The sequence below is a fragment of the Pseudophryne corroboree genome, chromosome 2, assembly GCF_028390025.1.
Source record: "Pseudophryne corroboree isolate aPseCor3 chromosome 2, aPseCor3.hap2, whole genome shotgun sequence".
Lineage (NCBI taxonomy): Eukaryota > Metazoa > Chordata > Amphibia > Anura > Myobatrachidae > Pseudophryne > Pseudophryne corroboree.
In genome coordinates, this window is record NC_086445.1 from 117,521,716 (window position 1) to 117,534,790 (window position 13,075).

General features: G+C 44.1%; 1 protein-coding gene across 5 annotated transcripts in view; it reads right to left on the reverse strand.

Moving 5' to 3' along the window:
- Positions 1 to 11,366: 11,366 nt before the first annotated feature.
- ZMYM2 (zinc finger MYM-type containing 2) overlaps positions 11,367 to 13,075 on the reverse strand; it is a 234,337-nt gene continuing 232,628 nt past the window's right edge. For all 5 annotated transcript variants that reach the window (XM_063951650.1, XM_063951649.1, XM_063951651.1 and 2 more), the window contains exon 23: positions 11,367 to 12,325. In XM_063951650.1, the coding sequence (XP_063807720.1) occupies positions 12,133 to 12,325 (193 nt within the window). In that variant the 3' untranslated portion in view covers positions 11,367 to 12,132. The remainder of the gene's footprint in view (positions 12,326 to 13,075) is intronic.

Genomic DNA, 13,075 nt, shown 5'->3' on the forward strand with positions numbered 1-13,075 from the left:
TGAAATATTCTTATTAAATACTTTGTTCTTTACATAGTTGAATGTGCTGACAACAAAATCACACAAAAATTATCAATGGAAATCAAATTTATTAACCCATGGAGGTCTGGATTTGGAGTCACACCAAATTAAAGTGGAAAACACACTACAGGCTGATCCAACTTTGATGTAATGTCCTTAAAACAAGTCAAAATGAGGCTCAGTAGTGTGTGTGGCCTCCACGTGCCTGTATGACCTCCCTACAATGCCTGGGCATGCTCCTGATGTGGTGGCAGATGGTCTCCTGAGGGATCTCCTCCCAGACCTGGATTAAAGCATCCGCCAACTCCTGGACAGTCTGTGGTGCAACGTGGCATTGGTGGATGGAGCGAGACATGATGTCCCAGATGTGCTCAATTGGATTCAGGTCTGGGGAACGGGCGGGCCAGTCCATAGCATCAATGCCTTCGTCTTGCAGGAACTGCTATCAAACTCCAGCCACATGAGGTCTAGCATTGTCTTCCATTAGGAGGAACCCAGGGCCAACCGCACCAGCATATGGTCTCACAAGGGGTCTGAGGATCTCATCTCGGTACATAATGGCAGTCAGGCTACCTCTGGCGAGCACATGGAGGGCTGTGCAGCCCCCAAAGAAATGCCACCCCACACCATTACTGACCCACTGCCAAACCGGTCATGCTGGAGGATGTTGCAGGCAGCAGAACATTCTCCTTGGCGTCTCCAGACTCTGTCACATCTGTCACATGTGCTCAGTGAGAACCTGCTTTCATCTGTGAAGAGGACAGGGCGCCAGTGGCGAATTTGCCAATCTTGGTGTTCTCTGGCAAATGCCAAACGTCCTGCACGGTGTTGGGCTGTAAGCACAACCCCCACCTGTGGATGTCGGGCCTGGACAGTCTGTGGTGCAACGTGGCACCCTCATGGAGTCTGTTTCTGATCGTTTGAGTAGACACATGCACATTTGTGGCTTGCTGGAGGTAATTTTGCAGGGCTCTGGCAGTACTCCTCCTGTTCCTCCTTGCACAAAGGTGGAGGTAGCGGTCCTGCTGCTGGGTTGTTGCCCTCCTACGGCCTCCTCCACGTCTCCTGATGTACTGGCCTGTCTCCTGGTAACGCCTCCATGCTCTGGACACTACGCTGACAGATACAGCAAACTTTGCCACAGCTCGCATCGATGTGCCATCCTGGATGAGCTGCACTATCTGAGCCACTTGTGTGGGTTGTAGGGAGGTCATACAGGCACATGGAGGCCACACACACACTACTGAGCCTCATTTTGACTTGTTTCAAGGACATTACATCAAAGTTGGATCAGCCTGTAGTGTGTTTTTCCACTTTAATTTTGAGTGTGACTCCAAATCCAGACCTCCATGGGTTAATAAATTTGATTTCCATTGATAATTTTTGTGTGATTTTGTTGTCAGCACATTCAACTATGTAAAGAACAAAGTATTTAAGAAGAATATTTCATTCATTCAGATCTAGGATGTGTTATTTTAGTGTTCCCTAACTAGCCTCCCAGGGTACAGAGTATAGTGATAGCAAATAAGTGCAGCTACAGGCACACTCAGTCACAGGTACAATGCAGAAGTTATTTCAGATAAACAATAAAACTGCACTGGACTAATAAAATTACATATATATGTATTTAAAGATATAACAATGCACAGTAGATACTGGATGTATATCTCACAATACTAGTACTAAATATTCAGGTAGAAGTACACTTGTTCTTAACCAACACTGTCTAAAATGACATGTAGAATGCTGAAGTGACTGTAAATGCACAGCGCTGATGAGGCAGGCGGATTTACAGAGGAGACATTGCCCTGCAGTCCCGGAGATCAGCCCAGCTACTTGTGTACAGATGGCACCAAAATCTTTCAGGGAGTGAGGGAGAATGAAATGCAGCTCCAGGGCGGCAACACCAGCAGTAAATGGCGCCCGGAGCTGGAGGAGGGGCTACAAGTCAGCACCTTATTCCCCTATGCTGGTCCTCAACACCGGGTACTGTAGCGCCTATGTGAAACGGATTTATTAAAATCCGACCTGTGCTCCCTGCCCTGGTGGATATCGTGGGGTTCCTGTGCAGTAGTGTCTACACCAGGGGTGTGGCCCGTCTCCTGGGACCGCAATTTACCGGCGGATCCCACCCTGGGGGACCCTTACCTCCTCCCTGATGTACAGCCACGCAATCCTGGAAAGCGTCAGCGGCGGTGTGCCTGTGGACTGGTGCGCTTCCGCTGCAATTACCCGGGAACCGGGCCACGGGAGTATACAGCGCAGCTAGGGAAGTGATGGAACCGCTGCACAGCATGTCATTTATTTATTACGTTTCTTATATAGCACAACAAATTCCGTTGCGCTTTACAATTGGAAATAACAAAGATATAACAAAACTGGGAAATAACAAACAAACAGTCATAGTGGTAGGAAGGCCCTGCTCGCAAGCTTACAATCTATAGGGAAAATAGGATTTTGGTACTTACCAGGTAAATCCTTTTCTTTGAATCCATAGGGGGCACTGGAGTACTCTTGGGATATGGACGGCTTAGCAGAAACAAAGGCACTGAATATTTAAATTTAGAACTCTCCACCCCTCCATATCCCAGAGTACCTCAGTGTACGACCTCAGTGTTTTTTACTGAGCGAACAGGAACTATAGAGAGGTTGACAATGGAGAATTCCTATAACATAACGGACAACAACAAAGTTGACACATAACGTTACTAACTACTACAACTAAACAGTTGACACCATAACCGATAGAACTTTATAATTTGAACCAATCGGTGAAAATGTGTTACCATAAGCTCCTTTGAGCTTAATACAAACCAGGTAAAATGTGTTACCCTAAGCTCCTGTGAGCTTAACACAACCCAGGTAAAACTGCTCTGGGTGGGCGTCCAGTGCCCCCTATGGATTCAAAGAAAAGGATTTACCTGGTAAGTACCAAAATCCTATTTTCTTTTTCATCCACTAGGGGTCACTGGAGTACTCTTGGGACATACCAAAGCTTCCCTCGTGGGCGGGAGAGCTGTTTGACACCTGTAACAGTAGGCGGCCAAAGCTAGATGCTGATGCCGCAAACGTTTCAAACTTGTAAACGCGCACAAACGTGTGCACTGAAGACCATGTAGCCGCGTCATAGAAGCTCCACGACCAGCTGGTCATGACGTTCCCACAGAACCTGTGTAATGAGCTATTACTGACGTAGGCGACTGTAACTTAGCCTTAATGTAAGCCTGACGTGTAGTCCGTTTTATCCAATTGGATAATGTCTGCTGAGAAGCTGGCTAACCCCACTTGGCAGCATCATAGAGAACAAACAACGTATCCGTATTACGAACTGTAGACGTTCGGGACATATAAACGCGTAATGCGCGTACCACATTCAGAATTCTAGACTGTGCTGTCAACACAGGAACCACTATTGGTTTATTGATGTGAAAAATGACACTAGCTTTGGTAAGAAATATGAATTCGTCCGAAGTTTCACTCTGTCATCAGGAAACCCAAATACGGTGGCTTGCAATACAAGGCCCCCAAATTTGAAAAACGCCTTGCCGAAGCTAAGGCTAGAAGAAAAAACGTTTTCCAAGTGAGAAACTTAATTCCCACTTGTTGTAAGGGTTCAAAACATGAAAACTGTAAGAAATCTGAACCCAGCTTCAAGTCGCATGGCGCTGTAGGTGGTATAAATGGAGGCTGCACTCTGAAGACACCCCGTAGAAAGGTGTGTACCGACGGCAATAGAGCCAATCGTCGTTGAAAATAAATTGACAACACAGATACCTGCACCCTCAGTGTAGATAAACGCAGTTCTCCATCCCACACCGTCTGTAAAATAACAGAATACGGGTAACTTAAAAGATGATGTCGGAAACTTCCGAGCTTCACACCAACCTATATAGGCACGCCAAATTCTGTAATAATGAGCTGCCGTAACCGGCTTCCTAGCTCGTAACATGGTTGGTAATACTGTAATGCCCTCTTTCTTTCCTTAAGAGGACGGTCTCAACAACCACCCCGTCAACCGCAGCCGCGGTAAATAGGGGTAAAAGAACAGTCCCTGTTGTAACAGGTTGGACGTAGTATGAGCGGCCAAGGATCGTGTGCGAGTATTCCTTGGAGATGCGAGAAGCAAGCTCTCCGAAACCCATGAGATATCACTAGTATGACTGTGACGAACTGTCTTATGATCCGTTTTAGCAACGGAGAGAGCAGCGGAAAACGGTGGACCCAGATACACGAGGCTGTACGACCACGCGAATGTGAGAGCCTCCATCGCCACTGCCCTTGTGATCTGTCGTTCTGTACACATACTGAGCGTTTGTAATTGTGGCGAGATGCCATCCTGTCCACCTGAGGGTAACCCCACCTGTGGACCAACATGTGAAACACCTCTGGATTTAATGCCCAGTCTCCTGGATGAAAAACCCCAACGGCTGAGATCATCTGTCTAACAGATGTCCACTCCCGGAATGAACCCAGTCAACAATATCACCTTGTGGTATCCTGGGCAATTGAGGCATCGAGCTACTTCCTGCATTGCCATGCGGCTTCTCGTTCCTCCCTGTTTGTTGGGCCTGCGACTGCCGTCGCGTTGTGTGACTGCACTTGGACAGTGAGTTCGAAGCATGTAGTGCATAGTAAATTGCACGGAGTTCCAGGACATTATAGACAGCAATCAGTCGTGATCCGTTTAGAAACCCTGTTTGAAACTACAACTCCCCAACCTTTGAGACTCTCGCCCAGAGTAGAGACACCCTCGCCCCCCTGTGGGAACCGCGAGTGAAAACCTCCGACCTGAAGCGCCTCGAAAGGCCATCATTGTTTCTAATATACGAATACACCAATGTACCGATAGTGTTTTTGAGCACTAATTTGTACCAGATGGCGTATAATTTGTACTTTCTGGTGTAGTAGGTAAATCTTTGAGTTACCGTATGTGTAATCATACCTAGGAATTGAAATCGTTGAGACGGAATTGAAATCGTTGAACTTGACACTGCAACCGTGGTGTATGTTAGCAGCGCAAGTAGGAGGAGCATTTGTTGAAACAGAGCTCTTATGAGTAGATCGTCTTAGAATGGAACGATTGTCACTGCCAGGGATCTGAGATGAGGTATTATCACAAACATCACTTTGGTGAATACCGGAGGCATTGACAAGAGGGCAACCGGTAGAACCTGAAACGGTTAATGGTAGTGGCGTATTGCAAACCGCAACAACCTGTGATGAGGTGACCAAACCGGAATGGGTAAATACGCATTCTGGAGATCAAGCGACCGAGGCAGTCTTGTCTTTTAAGGAAATAAGACCTGCTGAAACCCGCAGAGACTGAATGGCAACCTGGCAAAATGCCTTATTTTGAGTGGATGGCTGGAAACCCGACCAATGTAACGTGTAAAGGCGCGTTTCCACAATTGGAAATGCGAGATAGGCTGAGAGCCCGTCAAGCCACTGGCTTGTTGTGACTTTAGCGCCCTGGCGTTACAAGGCGTGACTGCTTTTTGTACCACAGTCTTGAAAAGACTGAAGTCTAAAGGCTTTAACCGCCGGACCCGAGTATTTCTAATATCGGAGGAGGCAATTTTGTCAAATTTAGGACCAAACAACTTCTGGTCTTGTAATGCTGAACTAGCGACGATGAGAAACGAGAAGCAAGGTAACAGGCGGCAGCAGACGCTGTACAGAGATACTCAGCAGCTTCTCATGATGATAAATATAAAATGATAGTCATTGTTTCCATACACTGAGCGCTCTAGTGACCGAAATGTATCTTGGGTCTTTATAAGGTTTGGCACCGACGAATTCCCCAATGGAGAATTCTCCAATGTAGAAGTCACTGTGTGGAACCGGGTAAATAGTCTTATTAGTAAGATATCCTAAGTAAGAAAACCCCTTAAAGATCCGTCGTTTAGCAAATACGACGGATGAAATGTTAGAGGCTCCTTATTCTCTGTAAATTACAGAGACTGACTCACTGGTCATTAGCAATGTATGGTTGTCAAAACCTCCCTATCTGACTGTCTAATGTGCCCTCCTCACTCGTATTTAGCGGTGAGGTTTGACATAGAATTGTCAGGTCTGCAACATAGAAGAAATGTGTAAATTATAAGATCAGTTAAATTAACACCCTCCGTAAAAATTGGCGGAGTAACTTTTGAGACTCTGATCTTACCGCTCCTGTCGAGCAGCGTCAATTTGAATTGCCAATGCTTAACATAGGATCTGGGATCCTGAAAACCTACAAAACATAGTGAACATGTGGTAGATTTATGTCAAGACAATGTTTAAAAGTATTTTTAGTCTGCGCTGGAGCCTTACTCCTTATGCAGACAGACAACACCATAGGCAACGGACAGACACTTGCACGACTTAGTAAAATTATTATCTTAAGGTGTGTAATGTATATCTATTTATTTATGGCTGAAATGCAGTTCACATGGCCAGCCTATGTGAAACCTGAACCAAAATTCCCACTAACACCCCTGCGCCTCCGGTGGCGCAGAGATGTAGGGCAGGAATGTTCCGGAATTACAAACTGGAAACAGGAAGCATGTTTAAAATGGCCCCCATGCCATGCTGACCCTGATAATCACAGAACAAGTTACAATTGCTTCAGTGTTAATATAGCCTATTATACAGTGATAATCACAGGCAGAGTACAACACATGCTGTAGTGTGAATATATATAGGCTCAATAGCCTATTATACAGTGATAATCACAGACATTAATATAGGCTCAATAGCCTATTATACAGTGAAACTCACATATAGACTCAATATCACAGGTGTTAATATAGGCTCAATAGCCTATTATACAGTGAAAATCACAGGGCATGTTACAATACATGCCTCCAGTGTTAATATAGGCTCAATAGCCTATTATACAGTGAAAATCACCGTCATTAATATAGGCTCAATAGCCTATTATACAGTGATAAACCCCGTCATTAATATAGGCTCAATAGCCTATATCAGTAATATAGGCTCAATAGCCTATTATACAGTGTAAATCACAGGTCATAATCACAGGCAGGCCACCATACCCATCCAATATTAATATATATAGTTTATATACATAAACTGTGCCTGCTGTTTATATATGTCCTTTACATACCCTTGCCGCTGTAATCCGCCAGATTCCCCCCCTTCCCCCCGTACTCCCTGTAACGCTGTGTCTCAGCGGGGAGCCCGGGAAGACTTGCAGGGAGGCCTTCTTGCCGAGCAGCGGAGGTCGCCTGAGCGGCACGTTGTCACCCTCTCAGCGCTGGCAACTGACGGAGCGTCTGCGGGTGGACGGTGATGGGCGGCCGGACGGAGCGGCTGGGGCGGCCGGAAGGAGCGGCTGGGGCGGCCGGAAGGAGCGGCTGGGGCGGCCGGACGGAGCGTGTGGCGGGCGGATGTATGAGCGGCGGGAGCGGCATTACAATACTGACCCACACAGCGGGGCGGCAGCCTGCGCTGACCGCCCCGTTTCCCCAGCCTACCTTGTTGTAGAGAGGCTGCGCTCTGTATCTTCCGGTCATGGCTGCGATGGAGCTTCTATGTGTAAGCTCCGTCCAGCTCTCCAGGTCATGGCTGCGACGGGGCTTCTATGTGTAAGCTCCGTCCAGCTGTTGCAGGAGCAGTGGGCTGCCTGTGGCTGTGAGGGCGCTCTTTGTGAGGACCGACACGCCATGCGCTGCCCGTGCAGCGGCACTATCCCGGACCCATGTTTTTTCAGAAACTGGGAAGGGATGTGCTATTGTAAAAAGTTAAAAGTAAAAATGAAAAATTAATAAAATCTTCCACAAAGTGTGGGAACTTCCCACAAGCCATTGTTAGTGCTGTTAGCACAGAAAAAACACTGAGGTCGTACACTGAGGTACTCTGGGATATGGAGGGGTGGAGAGTTCTAAATTTAAATATTCAGTGCCTTTGTTTCTGCTAAGCCGTCCATATCCCAAGAGTACTCCAGTGACCCCTAGTGGATGAAAAAGAAATAGCACCTTTCCTTGTGTATACATGCCTATCTACTGCATAGCTGTCCGCCAGATTGCAAAGGGTCTTGGTGGGCTGTATGATATGGTCATACAGCAATGATGAACCGGGTTCGAGAGGAAGGGAAAGTGAAGAATGAGAAGACATGTGAGGATGTGTGTGGACTGTACAGAGTGGATGCAGTATGATAGGAAGGTTTATGAAAGTTATGTGGGCGGTTCTGGAATTTGATATGCTTGCCTAAAGAGGTGAGTTTTCAGGAAACACTTGAAGGTTTGAAGAATAGAGAGTCTTATTGTGCGTGGTAGGGCATTCCACAGAGTGGATGCAGCCCGATGAAAGTCCTGTAATCGTGAGTGGGAGCGAGTAATGAATGTGGATGACATAGAAAGTGCTGCGGCCCTTGAAGTCTTCAATAATAAAATAAAAAAGCTCTTTTTAGGCACCAACTTACAAACGGAGCTCCCAGGAAGCGGGGTTAAAGAGGAGGCCATGCAATGCATCCTGGGAACAGTCAAAGCTTTAGCCTGTTGGTGCCTCAGATCAAGATCCAACTCTACACCCTAATGTATTCCCTATGGAATACCAGTGTACTCCGCTACAGAAATTGATACACTACCGGCTATTTGTACTTTTCTTTCAAGGGGTCATATGTGTACAACCTCCATATGTACCACCGGTACCTCCATGGGATCCCTCTGTAGTATTGGAGGCACTTCAAGGGCACATTTTGATCCCTTAGACTCAGTGGACCTCAAATGGTTGACTGCTAAGACAATATTTTTTCTGGCTATTGCTTCTGCCAGAAGGGTGTCAGACTTAGCAGCTCTCTCCTGTCATCCACCTTACCTGATTTTTCATCATGACAGGGCTGTTCTACAGACTAGGCCTGGGTTCCTTCTTAAAGTGGTCTCTCACCTTAATCAGGAAATGATAGTCCTGGCATTTGTCTCACCAGATCTTTAAGCAAAAGAACGGTCTTTGGATGTAGTACGTGCCCTACGTATCTACATAGACCGAACCTGTTCTATCAGAAGATCAGACTCTCTATTTATAGTTAGTTTATGAATTTCACAAGAATGGCTGGCCAGCTAACAGACACTGGTCAGATGGATTAGAATGGTTATTGCACAAGCATGCAATCAAGCTGATTTGCCTGTCCCACCAACATCAATTTCTGCCCATTCTACTAGATCTGTAGGTCCCTCATGGGCAGCACGCCATGGCACTTATGTAAGGCTGCTACGTGGTCTTCCATTCACACGTTTCTAAAATTCTACTCATTTAATACCTTTGTATCCCAGGATACTTCCTTTGGATGCAGGATTGTTTTTTCTCAAGACACACAGAAACATTGATAAGTTCACAGACATGTGGCCTGTTTTAGCAGCTGCAATTGTGACAATGGGGCCATTACCTGGGATTTTCTTCTGGAAGCCTGATGAGGTTCCAAAAAACTGATAAGTGGTAGCATAGGCCATGCTTCGTGGCTAATTGAATAGCCCCAGGAAGTCAATTAGCACGCTCTAAATTACCGTGGCTAATTGAATAGCCCCAGGAAGTCAATTAGCACGCTCTAAATTACCGTGGCTAATTGAATAGCCCCAGGAAGTCAATTAGCACGCTCTAAATTACCGTGGCTAATTGAATTCCCCCCACAAGCTTTGTCCCAATTAATTTGCACACCACTGTAGGATCTCTACCTTTGCACTGGTCTATATTAATACAGTATACCACTAAGGGGGGTATCCAATTACCCACGGTCAATGACTGCAGGTAATTGTATCGTATCGCGGGGGGCTATCCTATTAGCATTGCCGGCTCTCATTGGGGATTATGCTTTTGGTGCCTCAGGCACCTGAAGCATAGTCTGCAATAAGTGGTCTGATGGATTTATTTCCAATCCCATGTGTTTTCGCACGATCGGGGTCCAATTTCATCCAATGCAAACAGCCTCTAATTGGATACAGCGATTATTAATTGTGATACACGGCCATTTTCATCTGCCGAAACCGCGTTCCCAGCTTCTGTCTCCCGACCGCCGAGATCTCATACTGATCCCGGCGGTCGGTGCTAATCGGACACCCCCCTAAGGGAGGTAGTGACCAAAGCTTGAAGAGAGATAAAGTGGAGAGACATAAAGCACTACAGGCTGTGTTTGGGAAATGACAGAAGCAGATTAGTTAATGCCTTTTTATTCCCCATGCTATGATAAATGCCCCCCACCCCCGAGTAGTGAAAGATTTAAAAAATAAACAGATTAAGAAAATCAACTCTCCAACGGATACTTAGGATTGCTTCTATACAGTCATCACACTCCGTAACTCACAGGCTGTGTACAGAAATGTGTGCTTTGAAAAGGATGATTTGTTTTAACCAACAACAAACTATAGCTTCAAATGTTTACATTTAAGCATAACTTTATTGCTTTTGCATAGTCGTAATTATCAAGGTTAAAAACGATTGAAGAGAAAGCACTAACAGGTCACAACATATTGCAAGATGATTAAAAAAAAATGCAGTTAGTATATTGGGTAATATTACATTACTATCAGTAAAGTTTCTTAAGAAACCATTCAGACCAGGAAAGTTCTATTTGTCAGAGACCGTTGAAAAAAGACCAGAAGTGCTACGCGTTCAGCAATCCATGGTATACAGAGCTGCCACTAGTTGCGTTACCCTACAGTATACAAACACCCCAGATGTCCCCATTCAAAATCCAAAGAGCTTTGACTTTTAATGTGATAACTACAATCTATGAAAGGGAATGTTTAAAAAAAAAAAAAAACACTCAAAACACCTTTTTTGGGAGAAAAATATTGAACAACCATTCCTCCCCTTTGAGTAATCATATACAGAATGAGAACAGATTATACATTACAGCGTCCAATCCCTCACAAAGCTGCTGTTTGTAGGAACTGTATCATTTCTCACCAAATGGATGAGAGAAATGCAAGAAAAATCCCCAAACAAGCCAGGGTTTCATCTAGCTTAAGTATTTCAACCAGACATTAGCACCTTTCTTAAAAGGCCCTGAAACACAGCATGAGGTGATGCAGCCTGCCTGTGACACTCTGGCGTTCGTACAACTAAGACTTTGCGCCATAAATTAATCAGCCCCACTTACACCTGAAAGAAAAGTCTGGTAATATTTTGAAATTTAAAACCAGCCATGACGGGAAGAGAAAGATATTTGAAAACATGACACTTTAATTAGAACACATTCAAAAAAAAGTATTCTGTTAAGAGAAATAAAAACAAAATGAACCCCCCAAAAAAATTGTTCCCCAGAAAATGTCAGTGTTATTACATTTTAGCTTATGCAGACAAATGTAGAAGTTTTATTTTTTTGGGTGGTAATATAAGAATCACAATTAAAGAAAATACATGGCAATGTTTAATCAGCATGAGAAAGTAAGGAAGGGTTGGGAAAAAGAAAAAGAAAAAAGTAAACAGGCCTACAGTAAGTGAAAGAAGAAAAAAAAAATCACAAAAATAGGTTCACATTACAGTACATAAATATTGACAGTATTTTCAAAATTGTCTTAAATTTTTTGGTACAGACAGTTGTCTTTTCTTCCTATATAAGCCAATAGGGGTTCCCCCCAAAGTAAAATAAAAACAATTCCATATTTGTTTACATTTGAAATTTAAAATTCCAGAGAAGGCATAAACTAGGTCTTCGTAATGTAACTCATGTACAATTAACCAATTTAAGAACCTGGGTAAAACCTTGTTACAGAAAGCTTTGCAACAGCAGAAATGTGCAATATGGAGAGAAAAGCAAATACACATGGCACATTCTCATTCAGATCTTGTCATGTAAAAAGTTACAAACATCCCTAATCCAAATAAATAATAAAAAAAAAAAAAAGCACAAAAAAAAAAGAAAAGAAAAAAGGAGTTGTGTGTTGAGTTTTATGTATCCTAAAATTCACTACGAGGAGAAACAAAAAATGGCAAATGTCTCACCGATATATACATTGTAATACCCAGACTGGGCACACTGCTACAAAACTCATAAAATACATGGGGAGTAAACATGAAATGTTTTTACTCTTAGTTCTCAGTAAATCATTCTAGCAGCTTGTCTATCTAATGCTGTTTCCATTCTTGTCACTGCTTAGTCATTTGCAAGAGTTAGTCTGTGTCTTCATCCAGTTCATAACTGTTTTTGTTATAAATATCCTTTACTAGTAAAACCCGTATAAGCATGTTTTCCAAAGTGTTTCGATCCAGAGGAGAGGATGTGAACCACACAAGGGAATCTGGAGTAGCGGAGCTTTCAGGCTTTAAATAAAACACATCCATTCTCTGATTCAGATTCTGGGGGCTGCAAAAAAAAATTAGTAAAAAAAAATAAAAAATGGGAAAAACATTATTGTAATATAATAGAGAAAAATAACTTTGTATACAGGTTGAGTCACACACATCGAAAATTTCCAAAATATAGAATATTCCAAAACACAGATTTTTTTTCTGAGCCTGACTGAGATACTGAAACCTTTGATTTCAGATTGCTTAATGTACACAAACTTTGTTTCATGCACAAAATTATTAAAAATACTTTATAAAATGACCTTCACGCTGTGTGTTTAAGGTGTATATGAAACAAATACATCCTATGTTTAGATGGGTGTGATACAGGATGCCGGCGGTCACATGACCGACCCCAGCATCCCACCATGAGATTACCGATGGGATGGGGTCATAATTTTACCCCTCCTCTAAACTGCCTGTGGTGGTGGCTACAGCTAACCACCCCCCTATAGTGCCTAACCCCCCCAATATCGATCAGTGACGTCACGCCACGGCCAGCCCGTGCATGCATTTTTGGACGATAGGCCAAACTGAGCTGCATGCAGTCGACAGCGAGGGTAAATAATGATGCGCAGGACTGCGCACCGTTCATCGTCCTTAGTATACCCACTGGACGATATTACAAATGATATCGTGCAGAAAGGGGAAAAATAAGATTTTACTCACCGGTAAATCTATTTCTCGTAGTCCGTAGTGGATGCTGGGAACTCCGAAAGGACCATGGGGAATAGCGGCTCCGCAGGAGACTGGGCACAACTAAAGA